This window comes from Cebus imitator, unplaced genomic scaffold (genome assembly GCF_001604975.1).
Source record: "Cebus imitator isolate Cc_AM_T3 unplaced genomic scaffold, Cebus_imitator-1.0 Scaffold43, whole genome shotgun sequence".
NCBI lineage: Eukaryota > Metazoa > Chordata > Mammalia > Primates > Cebidae > Cebus > Cebus imitator.
The window spans coordinates 8,963,858-8,982,904 of NW_016107358.1; the positions used below are offsets into that span (position 1 = coordinate 8,963,858).

Consider the following 19,047-nt stretch of genomic DNA (forward strand, 5'->3'; position numbering starts at 1 on the left):
TTGGTGTTGATGTGAAGGTCAGAGGAGAATTTTTTTAAAGACAAGAGAGAGTGGGTGTTATTTTATGGTGATGGAGAGGAAGCAGGAAGGAGAGTTTGCAGTCCAAAGAGAGGACAGTGGTTCACAGTCTTGGCCACACATTGCAATCATCTGGGGAGCTTTGAAACTACAGATACCTCAGTCCCCAACATAGGCATTCGGATGTAATTGCTCTGGAGTGCAGCCTGGGCTTCAGGGTTTTTAAAAGCTCTGCAGGCGACTCTGGGAACGAAGGTGGAGAAATTTTAAGATTGAAGTCTTTGAGTGGTTGGAATCCAGGGAACAGGTGAAGGGCCTGTGATGGGTAAGGCTATTTACCCTCCCCAGAGACAGGAGTACAGTAGAAGAGGGGTGCAGATTTTCTAGTTTAATGGAAAGAGAATAAGTCGTTACCATTTTGTGACTCTTTTTTTTTTTTTTATCAGTGAAGCATAAGGCAAAGTCATGTGTTGAGAAGCAGCAGCAAAGAAGGGCATGAGAGGCTTGATAGGGAAGATGTGAGCTAGTCATCTGGAAGGTGGAAGGTGAGCTTATTATGAATACATGCTGGGAGGATCTTCCCTGCTTCCAGAACACAGGGCAAACTAGCACAGTCCTCCTCATTCCTTGGCCTGTGGAGGCCCAGACATCTCTGCAAATTCCTTAGGGATTTCTGACTTCATGGCTGTCTCTGCCTCTAGGAATCCTACTTCCCCTTGTGCTGCTGCAAGTGAGAAACTCGACCTTCATCTTCAATTTCAATGTCGGCAATAACAGTCACACACAACATCTGTGAATGCCCAGACCTTAACTGCAGCTTAGGATAGAGGGTGAGAAGAGGAAGGATGCTCTCTGTGGTCACCAAGCTCAGAGCACATCAGAATCACCTGGAGGGTTTGTTCAGACACTTCTGTGCAGCACCCTCAGGTTGAGTAGGTCTGAGGTCTGGCCTGAGAATTTGCATTTCTAACCAGTTCCTGGGAGATGCTCTTGCTGCTGATTGGGGCCAACACTTAGAGGACCCCTGGTTTCCTAATAATCACAAAACAATAAAGCTGAGCATGGCCCCTAGAGTAGCTTGCAGTCCCAGTACTTGGGAACCTGAGGCGGGAGGATTGTTTGAGCCCAGGAGTTCAAGGCAGCCCGGCCGGTCTGTCTCTAACAAGAAAGAAAAACAATAAGCAATAATTTTAAAACTCAGGAGAGTATAATTTACTCTTCTTACACTTTCAGTGGCTCTATCCTGAACCTAATTCCAGTCTTTCTCCTCCTTACCACCCCTTCTCTCTCTTTCCTACGCTCTCCTTTATTCTCTAAACTCTTCTCTCCCATTCTGCCTCAGGAGCAAATTCTCCTTCCTTAATGCAGAGGGATCCTGAGCATTATTTTCTTCCTTAGTCTTCTCCAACAACCATGCTTTTGGGCACTGCACACTTTTTTTTTAAATGAAACAAGAGAAAGAGGTCATCTCCTCATTTACTCGTGTGTAGCATGCAAAGCATAACCCAAAAAGGGAACAAGGTGATGAACGCCCTACACACAAGCACGTACACTGTGGCCCAGCAATCACCTGCAGCTTCATGCTTGTGTGTGTTAATGCATAACAAAGGACTCAGTGGTATAGCCTGGTAATTGGAAAGTAGGTCAACAGAGAGGGGTGAGACTGTTGCCCATATGAAAAAGATAGCAGAAGACAAGAAAGAAAACTGCTTCCAGAAATTATCAAAAGAGAGCCAGATGAACAAGATTTTCATCTGAGGTGGCACAGGGCACTGGGCTGAAAATTACAGCAGCACGCACAGCCCTTATTGATGGGAGAATGCTCAGCTGTGCTCCTGAGGGCCCTTCAGCCTGCTTTGCATTCACAGGCAATTTATCCTCCTTAATCACTAAATCATTAATAGAGATCAATAGCAATGCCACACCAGCGAAGGCAGGGGTGCATGCAGGGAGAATAATTGCTTAGTTTTTAGTTTAGTGGTGCTAACCAGGCTGCGGGTCCATTCTGGGAGGAAACCCTTCTGCGAGGCGTTAGAGAGAACTGTACCCACAAAGGCAGCAGAAGTGAGACGGAAGTTATTATGAATTCATCATGTTTTTCTAGCTACTCAGGAACTCTGAATTATTGAATGTATTTCACTATTTAAATATAGAATGTTCTGGTTTGGTAGTCTAGCACTCGTGCCAGATAGCAGGTTCTGAAAGATTTAGATTTCTGATATCTGGGCCTAGTATTCTGGGGAAGTACTGAGCTGTATTTTTAATTGGGCATCAGTTGCCTTTAAGGGATCCTCCTCCTCCTGATAAGTTGTTCCCCCACTCTATTCCCCCTCACCTCATTCAGCCTTGTATCCACAGCCTCTGGCACACTTGAGGTTTAATAAATGTTTGCTGTGTGGATTTAATAATCCCAGGTAAATACTCTTTAGGTTAGTTGCACCCTATCATTACACATACATTGTAAATGTAGTCTCAGACCTTACCATCTTGAGAAAAGTCAAAAACATATCCCTTGTGCTGAGAAGAGCGTGTCTGTGGGGGATGCGGGTGTGCATTTCTCTCTCTCTTTGCATCTGACACCAAATTAGCATCTAATATTTCCCTTTTATTCAGTGTGGGTTTTTTTTTTTCATTTTTCTTTAAACAAAGAAATCAGTTTACTAGGAAGAAGTCAACATGTTTCCAATATCTTGGTTGCTTTTCATAGCAAATAAATAAATACGACGCACTTGTATTTTATCATTAAGTTTATCCTTGGTCTATTTGCCTTTGTCATTATATATGGTCTTTTTAGCCCCTTTTGTACAGAATAGAGTAAGTCACCAGGACTGATGTCCGCAGAGTAAAAATGACCACCATCCCTTATCTTGGAGAACTTTGAGCCCAGACCAGAATTTACACCCTCAGGCTGGAGCCATTCATCCATCAATCCACAAATATTGATAGTATGTCTCATCCCACGCCCATGACAACACAATTGCCTGTGCATAGTACAACAGTATTATGCATTCATTCATGAAAATTCAGAGTCAATACTGAATTTCGTACTGGAAGTATGGCAGGGAAAAAGGCAGACATAATCTTTGTATAGCTTCTAGCAAGGATTTTACAAATGAGCTCCTAATAAAAAACTAATTACAATTGTAAAAAATACTAAAATAAGTCAGTGCACAACAAGAACATAAAACAGGGAACTCCAACCTATTTCGGGCATGAGGAGAGGCTAGCCAGTGACTTAGCTTTGCACCCTGCCTAGCGCCCAGAACGGCGTTTGCATAAGGACATGGATGAAGCTGGAAACCATCATCCTCAGCAAACTAACACAGGAACAGAAAACCAAACACCCTATGTTCTCACTCATAAGTGGGAGTTGAACAATGAGAACACATGGACTCAGAGAGGGGAACATCACACGCTGGGGCCTGTCTAGAGGTGGGGGGCTGAGGGGAGGGAGAGCATTAGGAAAAATACCTAATGTAGATGACGATTGATGGGTGCAGCAAACCATCATGGCACGTGTATACCTATGTAACAAACCTGCACGTCTGCACATGTACCCCAGAACTTAAAGAATAATTAAAAAATAAAAAAGAATAATAATCAAATAGTTGGTTAATTGAATTTTTATGGTTTTAATAAAGCATATGCAAAACTTTTAGCCCTTATTTACTCAATACTCCTCTTAAATAAAATAGTACATATCATTCTTCCCAGTGTCTGAATTACTTAGAAGATTATTGTGCTTTTTATGCCAAGCAAGGATCATTTGGTGTGGCTCTGTAATCAGAAGGGATTCCAGAGATCTCAAAGTAAACCTTCTTTTTAATGGCATGTAGGTGACCCCAGGAGCAAGGTGGGAAGCTCCATACAAGTTGTTTCTAGAAAGAGCATGGTTGGAAGTGTCTAATGCAGGGTCACATTCATCCACCAATTCATGTGGTTTACAATTCCTTTCTTGTAAAGTCTCTCATACTCTTCAAAGAGAGGTCATAGCCAGTATCCCCCTAGACAGTGGGTTTGGAAGACATAATCCTTATCTCATTCATCCTTTCATGGTGCCTGTAATTGAGTTGATGTTTAGTAAATGTTTGCTGAACTGAATTGATAATCACCACTCTGAGAGACAAGGAGATGATTATTAGACTCAGATTTCAAGAGAGAAAGCAGGTTCTGTGATGTTATGGGCATTTCTCAAAGTCCTATAGAAAATTAAGAAACAAACTGGGCTAACACTTGGGCATCCTGACTCAGTCAGGGTAAGTGCTTATATTTTTAAAACAAAAGCCATCAGTATCTGGCCTTGTATAGCAAAAGAAAAAACAGTACATGGCCAGCCAAGAAGATTCTCTGATGACCTAATCAATGTGGAAAGCTCTGCCACAATAAATAAGTAAATACATACATACATTCAAGTTGATATTTACAAGATCAAATGAAAGCTTTCTCTGGGAAGAAAATTAAAGCATGCCAACAAGGGCACAGGCTCCCCTAGAGGATATGTGCTAAGTAAAGAAACTCTGACATTTTCTTTGTAGAACTGCTTCATGAATAATAGTCAATCTTCTGAAGATATCTCTGTACTCTGAAAAGTCCTTAACCAGCAAAACAGTCAAGTTAGCACAAATCCAATAACCTTCTCAAGCTGGTGCGAAATGTAATGCAATGTGTTTATAAGGAATGTAAACTCTGTTGTACTACGCACGGGTAATTGTATTGTTGTGAGCATGGTGCGAGATATGCTATCAATATCTGTAGTTGATAGATGAATGGCGGCAGCCTGAGGGTGCAAGTTCTGGTCCAGGCTCAAGGGTCTCCAACAGAAGGGGTGCTACTCATTGTTATTCTGAGGATACCATTCCTGGCAAACTACTGCACTTTATACTGAAGGGGTTAAAAGGGAACAGGCAAACTCAACTGACTGTGGAGGAACCACTTGCTGTGCTTCATAGATTGATTCCACTCCAGTGTTAATAGGTAAGCAAGCAAGGTCTCTGGAGTGGCTGTACTGAACCATTTTAGGAAACCAGTGAGTTTGGATCCTTCCAGAATAAAAATCTCAGACTCTAGAAATGCCATTCCTTAATATGCTCACAACTCCCACTGACAGGAAGTTACTCCTCGTATGCTGCAGCGCTCTCAGCCTGTTCGAATTTGCCACCCCTTTGATGTACTTTGTGATGGAAAAACATATCATGATGACACTAGTCCTGAGTCACATTTACTCTGCAGGCCAAGACACTCCCTCTAAGAATGATTACACACTCCCAGCATGAATCTTTCCTCTTTTTAGTGGTGCTCAGCTTTGATATAAAGGGGGAAGCAAGTGGAAGTGATTCCTAATCCCCTTACTGTAAATTCCTTCCTTCCCTAAATGGTGACACATTTTGCCTTTTTGAAGGGCAAAACCATTATTCCTTCTTAAGATTTAGAAACGACATCAAACTCTGGTTTAAACTGTTTAAAGAGACCTAGTAGGGTAGCTGCCCTGGCACCATAGTTTTGTTTAATTCCTGGGCTCCCTTTGGTGGTATTGAGTCTAATGACCAAGGAAATGGAACTTGCTCTGACTTCGAAATGGCATGTAAATAAGCAGAAGGAATGTATCAGCCCATGCAATGATGAATGAGCCTCCTTCTGGCAAAGAGGTTATACAGATACTAAAATCAATAGGCTCAGCATTTGTTTTTACATGTTTGTTATAAATCCTTATCTTCTCTGGGTGGGGAGGACAGTGGGAATGTCAGAGGGTGACTGAAATCCACCCTAAAATTTCTTGGCCCGCTCTTTTCTTTCTTAACTACCCTACTATTCCCACCAGATGAACAGCAAAATAAATGAGGTCATTATTCTTCACTACTTGCCTCTTGTAAATTGTTAGTCAGCCTACAGGGGTGGTTATTTACGAGGCATTTTGAAGGTCTGTTCTGGCGACAGGGCTGCTCTGGGCAGCTGATGGAGGTGCTGTGTCACACTTACCAATGATGCCATGTGTAATCTGTTTTTCTCTGGAGTTTTATTGTAATGGTGCTTGTCTGCCAGAGGTCACCTACACTCAAAGAGTTGTCAGTTGGTCCATGCTGCAGCCACTCCTACTCTGGGAGCTGTCTAGATCTTATTTCTCCCCTCAGACTTCACTTAGTTATGTATAGCTTCCAGCTCCCACATTCCACACAAGCCTCACACACACATCTACCTTCTGCCAGTCCAAATCGTTGGGTTTCTACAATAGTGAGTTGTTTGTTAGTTTGTTTTTGCTATTAGTCGAGTCTTCCATTTTACTAAGTGAAGAACTAGCTTCACCCTGAAACTTAGTAAAACCCCACCCCATTGAAGCTAACCAAAAATTTAAAAACAAACAAAAACACTAACAAAAAGCCAACAGCAAAAATCTCCAGGAGCAAATGATTACATTTTTCTATTTTTGTTAGCCTTCCAAACATAGGGAGTATTTTGGAGTTTCCATCATGATATATTTTTTTAACCTTGCTTTGGACATCTGTATTTTAAAGTGACAGATCTGAATAAAAACAGGGGAAATAAAGCACCGCTTTCCACCTTCAATCTTCTTTTTAAAATCATAAATAAATTTAAAATTAAAATCAAGACTTCCTGTTTGACTTCTTTGCTGTATTGTGGATTCATGATAATGTCTAGCTGTTTGAGGTGAGATTTAATTCAAGCATTGGAAGGGAAAGGGTGGCCTAGTCTAAAGCTCCAGAACTCCTCTCTGTTCATGCTTTGCCACCTAAATTTATCACATCCCATCAATACAAACCCAAAGCCCAAAGGTAAATCCTTCATTTTCTTGGACTTCTCCCTTACTATCTAAGCTCCAGACATCGTCCCCATCTCTCATTCTTTCGGTAGACATTGATTGATTTCCTACCGTGTTCCAAGGCACGGTGCTGGGGGCTGAGGACAGTCATTCAATCTCTTGGACCCAAGAGCCACAAACTACTTGGAAGGCAGCTTATTCAAATCCTAGCTTCACAACTCAATAGCTATATGACCTGGAAAAGTTGTGTTTCTCTTTGCCTCAGTTTCCTCTTCAATGAAATGGGGCTACCTTTCTCACAAGGTTGTTATGAGTGTTGATGAGTTCATGGGTCTTGTTATAAAGCACTTAGAAAGCTCCTGGCAGTAAATAATCAGTATAACAATGCTTATTTACATGCTACTACTTAAAAAAAATTTAAATAGTAGATACTTAAACACATGCTTCTTCAATAAATATAATAATTAAACAGTAATGTCCATACAGTGGGATAAATGTTATCCCAGCCTCCATAGGGCACTAAGGGAGCAAGGTTCAAACTCTGCTGGAAAGAAAAGGGTTCAGGGAGACTTAAAGAAGGAGAAAAAAGTTGTGTTTAAGGACATGGATAATAAAAAAGAGCACAACCTTATTGCTCTTAAAGAAAACTAATGTGTAAAAGTTGAACTTGTTAATCTCTTATTAAATGGGTAGCTTCACTTAAATGGAAACACATTTAAAAATAACTTTTTCTGATGGAAAAAGTCTCCTTATAGAAATAAAAAATAATGAAAGCATAAAAAGAGCTCAAAGATCTACAAATCAGAGACACCAACAATAAACACTTTGTTGTAATGTCATTCATTTAAAGTATTTTCAGTGCTTTTCATTTTTAAACAACTATTTGAATATATTGTTCTTTTTCAAATAAACGCACATGTACACATGTATGACTAAAAGTAAACTTTTCTTTTCACCGATCTTCCAATCTTAGAGAATCCCCAGACAAAATCAACCTTAATTGTGTATATCATTACACATACTTTGCTATCATTTTATATATTGATATGCATATATATATTGAAAGAGTTTAAGTTTTTTTTTAAATGCAAATGAGATTGTGTCAACCTGTTGCTCTGTATCTCGTTTTCTCATGCAGTATATCTTGGAACATTTTCTATGGCAGTACATGCATCTTCTTTTGAAGGGCTGCCTGGCATGGTTATATCATCATTGTTTTTGTCTTTTGTTTACAACTCTTTGGATTGTTTCCCATTTTCACTATAGCATGTTATGCCATTTTGAATGTTTCACATACATTTTGTACAAATGATGTCTGTAGAATAGACATCTAGAAATAGCATTGCTTGGGCAAAGTGAATTCACATTTTAAATTTGCATAGATATTGCCTAATTACCCTTTTAAAAGGTTGCACTATTTTACACTACTGCCACGATAGATAAGAGTATCCATCTCTTCAGACCCTCATTGGCACTGACGGTTAACCATTTGTTTTAATATTTGCCAATATGGTATGAGAATTATGATATCTCATTGGGATTTCATGGTTAATTTGGTTTTTATGTCTCTGATTATTAGTGGAGTCGAGCATTTTATCATATATTTATTGACTGTTATGTTTCTCTATCTGCTTATATCTGGAATGTGTCGGCCAAAATAAAGATTGTCAGGAAGAGACACACATGCACCTCTTAAATCCGTGGATCGAGTTTGTATATGGTGGGAGAAAGAGAGAGATCTTACTGACATATTTTTTTTTTCTCACATGGATAACCAGCTGTCAAAACACCATATATTGATCAGGTCTATTATTACCTATTGCTTTTAAGTGCCATCTTTATTATTTAGTATATATCTTAGTATGATTTAAAACACATCTAGCTCCTTCTGTGTATTTGTCCATTACTGTGCTAATGTCAGTTTTAAGTGTAGCTTTGTTGCAGTTAGCTATAATCACAGTAATGCTACATAAGAAAGAACTATAAAATCTCAGTGGCATACAACAGCAAGCACTTATTCATGGATCTGGGGCTTGGCTAGGGTTCGGCTCATCTATATTGGGCTTGACTGGCCACCTCTGCTTCAGGTGGGAACAGCTGGAGAGGATCTGTTTCTCCCTGAGAGCTCCAGAGACCCTCTGCTCTGGTGCCTCACATCCTTCTTTGACCAGCGGGCTTGCTGGGGCATATTTTCCTCAGGGTAATAGCAGATTTGTATGAGCACATGCTCAGCTGTGCTGTCACATTTTATACCCCTACTTGCTTCTGCTAACACCCCATTAGCCAAAATAAGCCCAAAGTCAAGAGAGGATATTCCACATTTAGAGGGAAGAACTGCTAGATACATGGCGAAGGGTATAGATGCAGGAAACTATAAATTGGGGTCCAATGTTTAATTTACCTTTGGGCAAGTTCTTCAGTCTTTCTTCATTTTCAACATATTAGCTTTTGGTTGTTTTCTCTCTCTTTTTTTTTTTTTTTTTTTTTTCCAGACAGAGCCTAGCTCTGTCACCCAGGCTGGAGTGCAATGGCGCTATCTCAGCTCACTGCAACCTCCAACCCCTGGGCTCAAGTGATTCTCCTGCCTCAGCCTCCTGAGGAGATGGGATTACAGGAACGCGCCACCACACCTGGCTAATTTTTGTATTTTTAGCAGAGATAGGGTTTCACCGTATTGGCCAAGCTGGTCTCAAACTCCTGACCTCAAGCGATCCACCCACCTTGGCCCCCCAAAGTACTGGAATTACAGGCATGAGCCACAACACCCTGCCTGACTATTTTCTTTCATGTTGTTTTTTCTTTTGAATGAGCATGCAAAGTTCCAAAAACCCTGAGTAGAAGTTTGGCTGGTTTCACATTAGTCATATAGACTAATGTAGATAGAATTTGTATCTTTACATTACTGAATTTTCACATCCAATTAGAAAGGTTTTGTATTTGAGTTTTATGTCTTTTGATAAACTTAATTTTTCTTATAAATATTTTCAGACAAACTCAAAAACAGAAAGAATAGCACAATGAATATCTACTTATATGTCTCTCAGGCTGAATAGTTATCAAGATTTTGCCACATTTGTTTTATCTATCCTTTTTTCCCTTATTTTTTGCCTTAGCATCTTCAAGCAAATTCTAGTAATCATATTAGTTTACCCATACACATTTTAGCATGCAGTTTTTAAAAAATAGACATATACGCAGTATACATTGATACATATGTACCTATATATGTGTATATGTATGTGCCTGTGTGTGTGTGTGTGTGTGTGTGTGTGTGTGTGTAATCATTGCAGCTAATACAAATCAACAAGAGCTTCTAGGTATTATCTGATGAACCATCTTTAATTTTCCCAATGTCTAAAAATTATCTTTTTAGTTAGTTTATTTGGATTAAGGTATGTAGATTAAATTTGGTTGGTATGTCACTTAAATCTTTTCCTCCAGAGTAATCCTCTTCATCTGTTTCTTCATGCCACAAACTTATTGCTGAAACGGAGTCATTTTTTATGTAGAAATTTCCATATTCTGAATTTTGCTGAGTCCATCCCCTGGTGTCATGAAATATGTTTCTCTAACCACTGTGGGATGTTTTTTTAACCACTGTGGCATTTTCTGTTAAGTAGCTAGTTAGATCTAGAGACTCTATCAGATTCAGTTTCAAGTGACATATTTTTTTGGAGGAGGTGAGAAAAATACTTCATAAGTCATCATTGCTTCCCAGGACATTCATCCTAGCAGGGGATACATATGTTTAGGCTTATCAATATTATCCCCTTCACATTTTTTCAGTCTTATCCATCCGTTATGTAGTTCCCTTCTTAATGAATTATTTCTGTCTCGATTCATTATTTCATTAGGAATTGCAACATTCTAATTCTACCATTCCTTTTGCATTTATTATCATCAATTATTTTGTCACCTTGAGGTAGAATTCATATTGAAACATTTAGATGCCTGTTCCAAATACACACATTTTCCTGAGTGTAATTTACACCTGTAGGGTCCTGTCTGTGTTAAAGATGCTTTGCTGCTCTCCCACCAGGCCTGGGAATAAGCACCCAATTGATGACCAAGTGGATAGATGGGGAGCATGACCCTCCTGAGATTCTAGCCACAGGGAAGAGAAGTCCTTGCAGTGAAAGACCTCAGCCAGGAAAGATGGTTGGACACACATACATACTGGCACATCCACAAGTATCTTTCATTAAAAGGAGGTGACCTACTGCTTTCCTCCTGCCAGTGATGGGCCACAAAACAGACATGACATGACAAATTAGGCTGTTGCCTTGTCCTGTGTCCCAGATTTGTTTTAAAAACCATTTTCAATTCATATAGTTTTCTATTAATGTTAAAAGGTTGGAAATTACATTTTAATTTGTGTTAGAGATTTACATCAGCATCATAGAATTCTGAAACTACTGATGCACCAGAATCATAAAATGTTTAATGAGACATATCAATTTAATTCTGCTGCTTGGAACTTAAAGAGCCAGAGTTTGTCAGCATTTTGCTAACAAATGTCATCATTTAAGTGAACTCTGGTGCTGAGTATCTTCACCATTACTAAAATATTGGAAAATGAGCTATGCTTAATGAAACAAAGAGCATTTTTAAAAAATTTGGTTGATTAAATGCAGTTTAGAAATAAACTTGCAAGTGTTTGGAAACAGTCTGGTTTGGTAATGGTCACTATGTTTAAATTCTGATGCAGATGATGCTGTGTATCTGGATGATGAGAAAGAAAGAGAAGAATATGTCCTGAACGACATTGGGGTAATTTTTTATGGAGAGGTCAATGACATCAAGACTAGGAGCTGGAGCTATGGTCAGGTGAGCCATTTAAAATTTGTTATTGTCAAGGACATATTTACTTCATATTTTTTGTCACATGTATCCCTGCAGGGTGCCATATATCGATATTAGACAAGCACAATTTCCTGCTTTTTAGGATCAGAGACTCCAAGGCAGAGAGTATAGGAGTAGGGACTCATAAAGACAACTGCATAATTTATCAGCTGAAACCACATATCTCTGGGTATTACAGTGTTACAGAAATGAGAGATTCCATGAATAATGTGACATTCTATTGAGAAATGCTTTGGCCACTTAGAACAGTGAAATCTCATTAGCTCAACCTGGAATGGGCTGAAGTTTTCCTTTTCTTATAATGAAAGTTATTTTGATAGTGATGCAAAGAGTACCGCAAGGGGTGTGCCCAATTCAAATTAATAGTTTTTTGTTTTTTGTTTTTTTTTCCAAAAAAAAGTGTTAGCCTAGGGTACTGCTAATTAGAAAATAGTGTTGTTTCATCAAAGAATAGCCCACTGGGCTTTTACGTAGAAACATTTTATCAGCTGCAAACTCAAGTTACTATCTGGACATAAAGTAGCAAATGGCATTTCTTTAAGATGTTCAATCGTTCAAACCATTTCAGCTTGATATCTTTAACAATGGAGCAAATGAATGATATTTTACCAGTTTTCCACAAATGAATGCATATCTTGTGATTTCAAAATGATTTTTAATTAGCAACACAAGAGGGGGTAAATGTCATTTCTCGGGGAGCTTTGGCTGGGATGGCTAGAGTTGTGCTTCATTGCTCTGGGCATCCAGTGGGGAGGTTTCATGGAATCTGGCTGCACCAGGTCACAGGATACTTCCTTGGCTCTGGGTGCTTTGCTTTGACTTCCATATGGGATCTCCCTGTGTTCCTCACCCACTGCTCCTGTACCTGTGTCATCCTGCCTGCCTGGCTTTGTGACCAGCTTCTTCACCCTGACTCCAGAGAATTGCAGGCCCAGTGCTCAGGCTTGCCCGCCTGCATTTCTGATGTCCTGCCAAGCTTGAGCTGTGTTGGCACCCCTTGTTTTTGGATTCCTGCTTGGCTCCCTTGTACCAAGCCATCCCCTCCTCAGTGGCATGCAATCCTTGACTAATGCCTGCTGCCTGATTCCCTTACCTTGGGTCCTCAATTTCTAGCCTTTAGCCTGGTGATTCTATTTATGGCCCAAATGTGACAATCTATACATAGCTAACAAGAAGAAAAGTCATCAAGGTGGGCAGCAAGGAGGTCTGGAAAGGTGTCCCAAGCCCAGTCAGGGTACTCCTCAGCCAGCTTGGCTTTGGATAGACACCCTGGAGCACAGTCACTGACTGTATTTTCTGTTACTCAAAGAGGCTATTGGTTTGTGCCCTTTGGCCAAAATAACCAGCCACGCCTTTTTGCAGCGATACAGGGAATCAATCAGTCCTATGACTATTTCTTTAACTCTCCAGTTAGTTGCTATCATGCCCAGCAAAAACAGCTGAGAGAAGCTGCTTAATAAGAACCAAAATATTGAGCTATTAGCATACCTGAAGAACTAGTGCAATTACCCATTACTGCATCCATCCCATCAGTTTGGGATACACCCAGAGTGTGTATTCTAACTGGGCTGAATAAAGAATTGCATGGTAATTAGCCATTATGATTGTGGTTTCTGTCACAAGTACTTGGGTGGATAGCAGGCAAGGTTTCTGTATTCAGGGAAATCTCTTACAACAGTGAGGTATAAAATCTTCCTGTCTTGCTATGTGAACTTTATTCCTTTTTTTAAATAAGTTTGGTATTGCCTGTGTCTAGCAGTTCTTTCTAAGGAAATTGAACTTGTATGAGACTCTTCCCTTGATAGTGTAATCTACTTTCTGCAGGACATCTGGCTTCTCCTTGATCCTGGGGTCTACCTTGTCTCAGAAGAGGGGAAACCTCAGAGGGACAGTCACTATATGAGGTCTCCTACTAGTTTGGATGCAAACTAAGTAGTGTGAAGTGCCTTCTTGTGATACACCTGAGAGCTCTTTATTTTCAAAATGTATGAGGACTTATATTACTTTTGAGGTCCTAAGACTCTGGCCTGACTTTGGTAAATCGTTCATTCCTTTTTCTTGGGTACAAGAGCCAATATGTTGAAAAGACCTTCTAAATTAACTTGAGCCATTTTCTGAAGAACTTCAACTCAGCTCATGATCTCTGAGTATATCAACTCTCCAGTAGTTCTGTTTGTGTTTCTGGCTTGCTTTTATGTTCTTATTCACTTTAATGGAAAATAAAAGATGTCTTCTTCCTTCTACTTTAATATTTCATACTAAAGATTATAGGAGATCACTGTATAGGAAACACATTTTTAAACATTAGGTTGTGGTTTCCTTTTATTTTTCATCAGAGAATAATTTGTTTGCAGAGTGAACAGTAAGTGGTTACTCTTTTTTTTCCTCCAAATAGTTTGAAGATAGCATCCTGGACATTTGCCTATACGTGATGGACAGAGCACAAATGGACCTCTCTGGAAGGGGAAATCCCATCAAAGTCAGCCGTGTGGGGTCTGCAATGGTAAGCAGCAACTACTGATTCCTAAAATCTATTACATCTATCATTTGCCTCAGAATAGATGCCAGTTCATTAAGAGCTGCTGAAATGCCGATTAACACTTAATAAACTTTCATTTGTAAGATTCTAGCTTCTGACACCCAGTATAGCTTCTTGAACTCTCTGAGCTTATCATGTGCTATAAAACAAAATCATCATCTCAATACCATTTGTTTCATTGGCTTCAGGCAAATGATGATAGGTATCATGATACTATAGACCAGTTACTGTTAAGAACCTCTTGCCTAGGGACTGAGGAGTGATCATGACAAAAATGTCAATGACTGTAATCAAACACTCGATCAACCAAACATCAAGTCGCACAGAAGATGTGCAAGGCACAGCTTTTCTCCATTTTCACACTGACAGTAAGAGTGAAGAAATGAGTGTTTCCATCTCATCCTAACTCCTGCTAGAAGGATGTGTCACTGTAGGGCTTTCTCACTTATGAAGTGGTATTGATTCTTCATAGGATCCTGTGAGGTAAGTAGGGCAGGCATTACTCATGCCCTTTTGCAAGTTAGGACACAGGGCAAGGACAGCTTTCAGTGACAAAGCTGCAGCTGGATTCCAGTCTGCTGACTTCAAATCTAGATATTTTCTACCTTCGATGCTGCTCCCTGCAGGAGATTTTGAAACACCTTTGAGAATGCAGAGATCCTGCAGTGGAACAACTTTCTGAGAAAGGAGATAGAACTCCCATGGGTAGGAAGGGTGGGACCAGGCATGGGATGTTGATTAAATGGGATGTCCAGGACCTGTGCAGTCCTGGATTATACCAATGTACTCAGCATGGAGAGCCAGACTTTGGTACAGAGAAGCATATCCAATCTGGCTAAAGAGTAGATTATTTCTGAAGAAATGTTAAGTTGGGTGGTATTTCAAACAATCAAAGACTGAGGAAAAGAAATACTTATATTACTGATTTCCTTAAGTTATCTAAGAAATTCTCTCTTTGAAAGAATTTTGTGTTTGAGTTTGGTTTGTATATTTTGAGTTAAATGAAATCAATATTGTCAATATAGAAAAATTAGACTGAGAATGATACGAAATATAATTTCTGGTTATCTTTTAAGAACAGTTGCTTTTATTAATAACTAAGCTACATGTAAATGTAAGAAACAGTGGAGCTTAAAAAGTGAAAGCAGAAACCAACATATAAAGGCCGTTTGCTTTCTGTGCAATTACATTCCCTAATGATAAGACAACGAATTCCAAAGATTTGGAGGAATGTAGAATCAGGGAAATGTTTACAAAAGTGTCATGACCATTTATAACCAACATATTTTAGACCTACTGCTGATCACTGTTTTTACTGTTTTGCTGACAAGATTTCTCTTTTTCTTCTCTGAAGTTACTCTAACAATTTTGCAATGAGAGGGGAAGCAACAGCTAGCAGCAGTTACATTTAAATTAGCAGTTACATTTAAATCCTTCTTAAGCGTTCTAAAATGATACTCTCGCGCAGCAGCATAAGCTTACTCACACATTGTATGTAGTTTTACACACCCAGAAGACAGAAATCACTGCCTAACATAAGCCAGTGCAAGAGGGAAGCAGACAGGGAGCAGCTGACCTAATGCTGCCGGTGGTGGCGGCTGGCCAAGCAGAAGCTGTTAAGCACTGAATGAGCACACATACTCTTAATGAAAATTGCCTTAAGATTTTATTAATCATATAAAGCCTATGAAGTTCTAAGTTTGAAATGTATATCCCAATTAAAAGGTTTAAAATTAGACAGAGAAGATCTATTTGGAAAATGGTTTGGTTTTATTTTTGAAGGGGGAGGACTTGGGTGTTAAGGGATAGAGGTCCTGATCCTAGCCATTTTGAGCAATATCTCCATCTCCATCACACCCTTGTTTACATACACGAAATGTTCCATGGTTTTCAAAAACACTTTCACCTCTATTAGCTCCTTTAAGCCTTAGAATACCTCTGTGAATCCTTCCAAAATCTGCTCAGTTTTAATAATTTTAAAAGCCAAAATACAGAGCATCCAAAAATCAATTTTAAAAATGACACAGAAAAAAACATCAACTGTTTTTTGGTCATTCAGGAAGTTAACTCTCCCTTTCACAAATCCTGGAAATCTATCATGAAACTTCCGAATGCAGTTAAACAAAGAACAAAGAAAAAAATCTTTTAATTTCTCAATTAATAATTTGGCTTTATTAGTATGGAAAGATGTGCTTAGAGAGCCCAAAAGAAAATGTTTTGAAGTTGTAGAATCCTAGCCAGAACCCTGTCACAGGATGACGGGGCTGTGCATGTTTTCTCAGGGTTTCGGATCAGGCCTCAGGTAAAACAGAGGCTGATGCACAGTTGTTCTGAATTCCTCTCAAACTCCTCCCAGCCTGGTCATAGAGGCTGGAAATCCCTTTTGCAGGATGCAAATGTCAGAACAGAGGTAGTGGTGGCATGCGAACTCTCCAGAAGGAATAGCACATGAACCTCAATTCATGTCCAGGTGAGAGTCAAGGAAGGCAGAACTTTCCTGAGGGCACTCATTGCTGAGAAACAGTAAGGATGAACAGCCCAGTCCTTGCTGGGTAGCTGAAGAGAGTGGAGCTGGGTGGGGACAAGACACAGAGCACATGACTAGGGACCCGAAGACAAATTTGCCTACTTTGGTCAAGACCAAGTCTACCACTGAAGGTTGGCAGGGAGTTTTCAGGAAACAGGTGGGTGTATGTTGGAAAAAAAAAAAAAAAAAAAAAAAGCACAGATAACCCAAGTTGTGCAAACTTTCAATGATAATCAGAATCTGAATCTGATTTTAAGTGCACAACCTCCAGATAAAAATATTTATTGTTCAATGTATTTATATTTATTGTACGTGACCTTAGATAATTATTAGTTGTAGAGGGCTGTCTTGTGTAAACATTTAACAGCATCCCTATCTTCTACTTGGGATACAGGTTGTCATACCTGTTCCCTTACCAGTTGTGACAACCTAAAATGATTCCAGATATTGCCAAACATCCACTGGGGATAAAAATCACCCTTAGTGAGGACCACAGCACTAATCCCCTCTGTGACTCAGTTTCCCTGCCTGTGGAATGTAAGTAACACTCTCTTTTCACCTTTATAGAGAATCTGTCTTCCTATCTCTTTCAAAACTTGCTGGTTTTCATCCTTTATGGAAAAGAAAGGGAAGGCAACATCATTTGGGAAGTGACTCAGCTCAAGTCGAGAGATCGGACCTTGATTCTGGTTGTGCTATTAACTTACTGTGTGATCCAGGGTAAATAACCTCTGCTGGCTTCACATCTTTGTCTTTAAAGTGAAATTTTGTCTTTGTATTCAGACCACATTGGCAACAAGAATATTCTTTTATTCTTCAAAATAGTGCCCTCTCTTCTTTTTTTGTCTTTATAAATCCAGTATCTTCCCTTGTTCTTGAGTTGCTGTTATTTCACTTGGATGTAAAAGTTGGAAAAGTTATGACAATCTGGACAGCCTGGGTCTATTGGAGTTTCCCAGGAGAAAGCAAGTCCAAAATCCTTTATTCTCATTGTCTGGGGATTAGGCCTGAGATGTTATAACCTTACATAAGCTAAGTTTTGCTTAAGCTTCTTTAAATACTGAGTGGTGCATTCTACCAAGCTATACTGCAGATTGATTTAAGAGAGAAAAGAAAAAAAGAGAAGCAATTAGGAAAAATGAAGAAACTTGACCAAAGTTATACTTCTTCCTTTAAATTGCATTACTTGATTGCTGCTTTCCCTCCAATGCATTTCTGATGTGACAGTCCCCACCAGGAAAATTGCCAGGGAAAGCTAAGAAGAATGCTTAACTTTGTGCCATCTGAACACTTACTTTAGTCATATGGCATTAATAAAGGATTCTGTTGCTGGCTCCTAAAGTTGCTGTGAATAAGCCAGACATGGACTCTGAGCCCTGAGTCAGACTATCAAAGCAGGTGGGCCATGATATGTAACAAGGACAGCATGGTTCTGGGGAAAAGGGAAGGCTGTGCAACCACCTGTCATTACTGTGGGGTGGTTACCTGTCTATGCCTGTTCCTGCCTCCTGACTGATTGGATCTGGCAGCAACTATAGGCAGAGAACTTCCCCCAAGGAGATGCAGCTGCTTCTGCAAAGGCTGCTGCTTCTGCAGATAATGGCTCGTTATTCACTGTGAAACTCCTGCATATATCACCTCCATCCATATTTGCTCCAGTGGACTAAGGCATTAACAGTGGAGGTTGAAACACACACAGAACCGGGATGTGCAATGAGGAGGACTCTCCAAGAGTCTTCTCGGTGAGGAAGCAGAAACCCTTGGAAGTGATATCACTCACTCAAAGTCACACAGTGAATAAGTGGCTGAGCTGAAAACAGATATTGTCCTTATTCTCAGATCGTATTACCTTAGAGGGCCACTACCAACACCTTATTTCCAATAACACAATTACTATATCAAATTGAGTAGCTGTCTCCTAGAAAAGAACAGAGCCCCAAGGGAATGGAGCCCAGATGAGGTGAATTTTGAAATTAGGGAATAAGTGAAGAAAGGTATAAATCAGAGGATTCTAAATAGCCATAGGCACTGGGACCCTGGAGAATGAGTTTCCAAAGAAGATCAAGTACTAAATATATGACAATGGTAGTGGTGTTTGGTGGGCGTGGTGATAGAGGCAGTGATGATGGTAGTGGTGATGGTGATGGTGATGGTGATGATGGTGATAATGGCAGTAATGGTAGTGGTGATTATGGTGGTGATAGTAATGGTGATGATGGTAGTGGTAGTGGAGATGGTGACGGGGATGGTGGAGGTGATGGCAGGAGCGATGGTGGTGGGGGGGTGGTGATGATGGTGGTGGGGGGTGGTGATGATGGTGGTGGG

General features: G+C 39.9%; 1 protein-coding gene across 1 annotated transcript in view; it reads left to right on the forward strand.

The window, feature by feature from the left end:
- F13A1 (coagulation factor XIII A chain) overlaps positions 1-19,047 on the forward strand; it is a 164,325-nt gene that overhangs the window by 51,627 nt on the left and 93,651 nt on the right. Inside the window, exons 5-6 of the mRNA XM_017526763.1 lie at positions 11,502-11,620; positions 14,052-14,159. Coding sequence (XP_017382252.1) covers positions 11,502-11,620; positions 14,052-14,159 — 227 coding nt within the window. The remainder of the gene's footprint in view (positions 1-11,501; positions 11,621-14,051; positions 14,160-19,047) is intronic.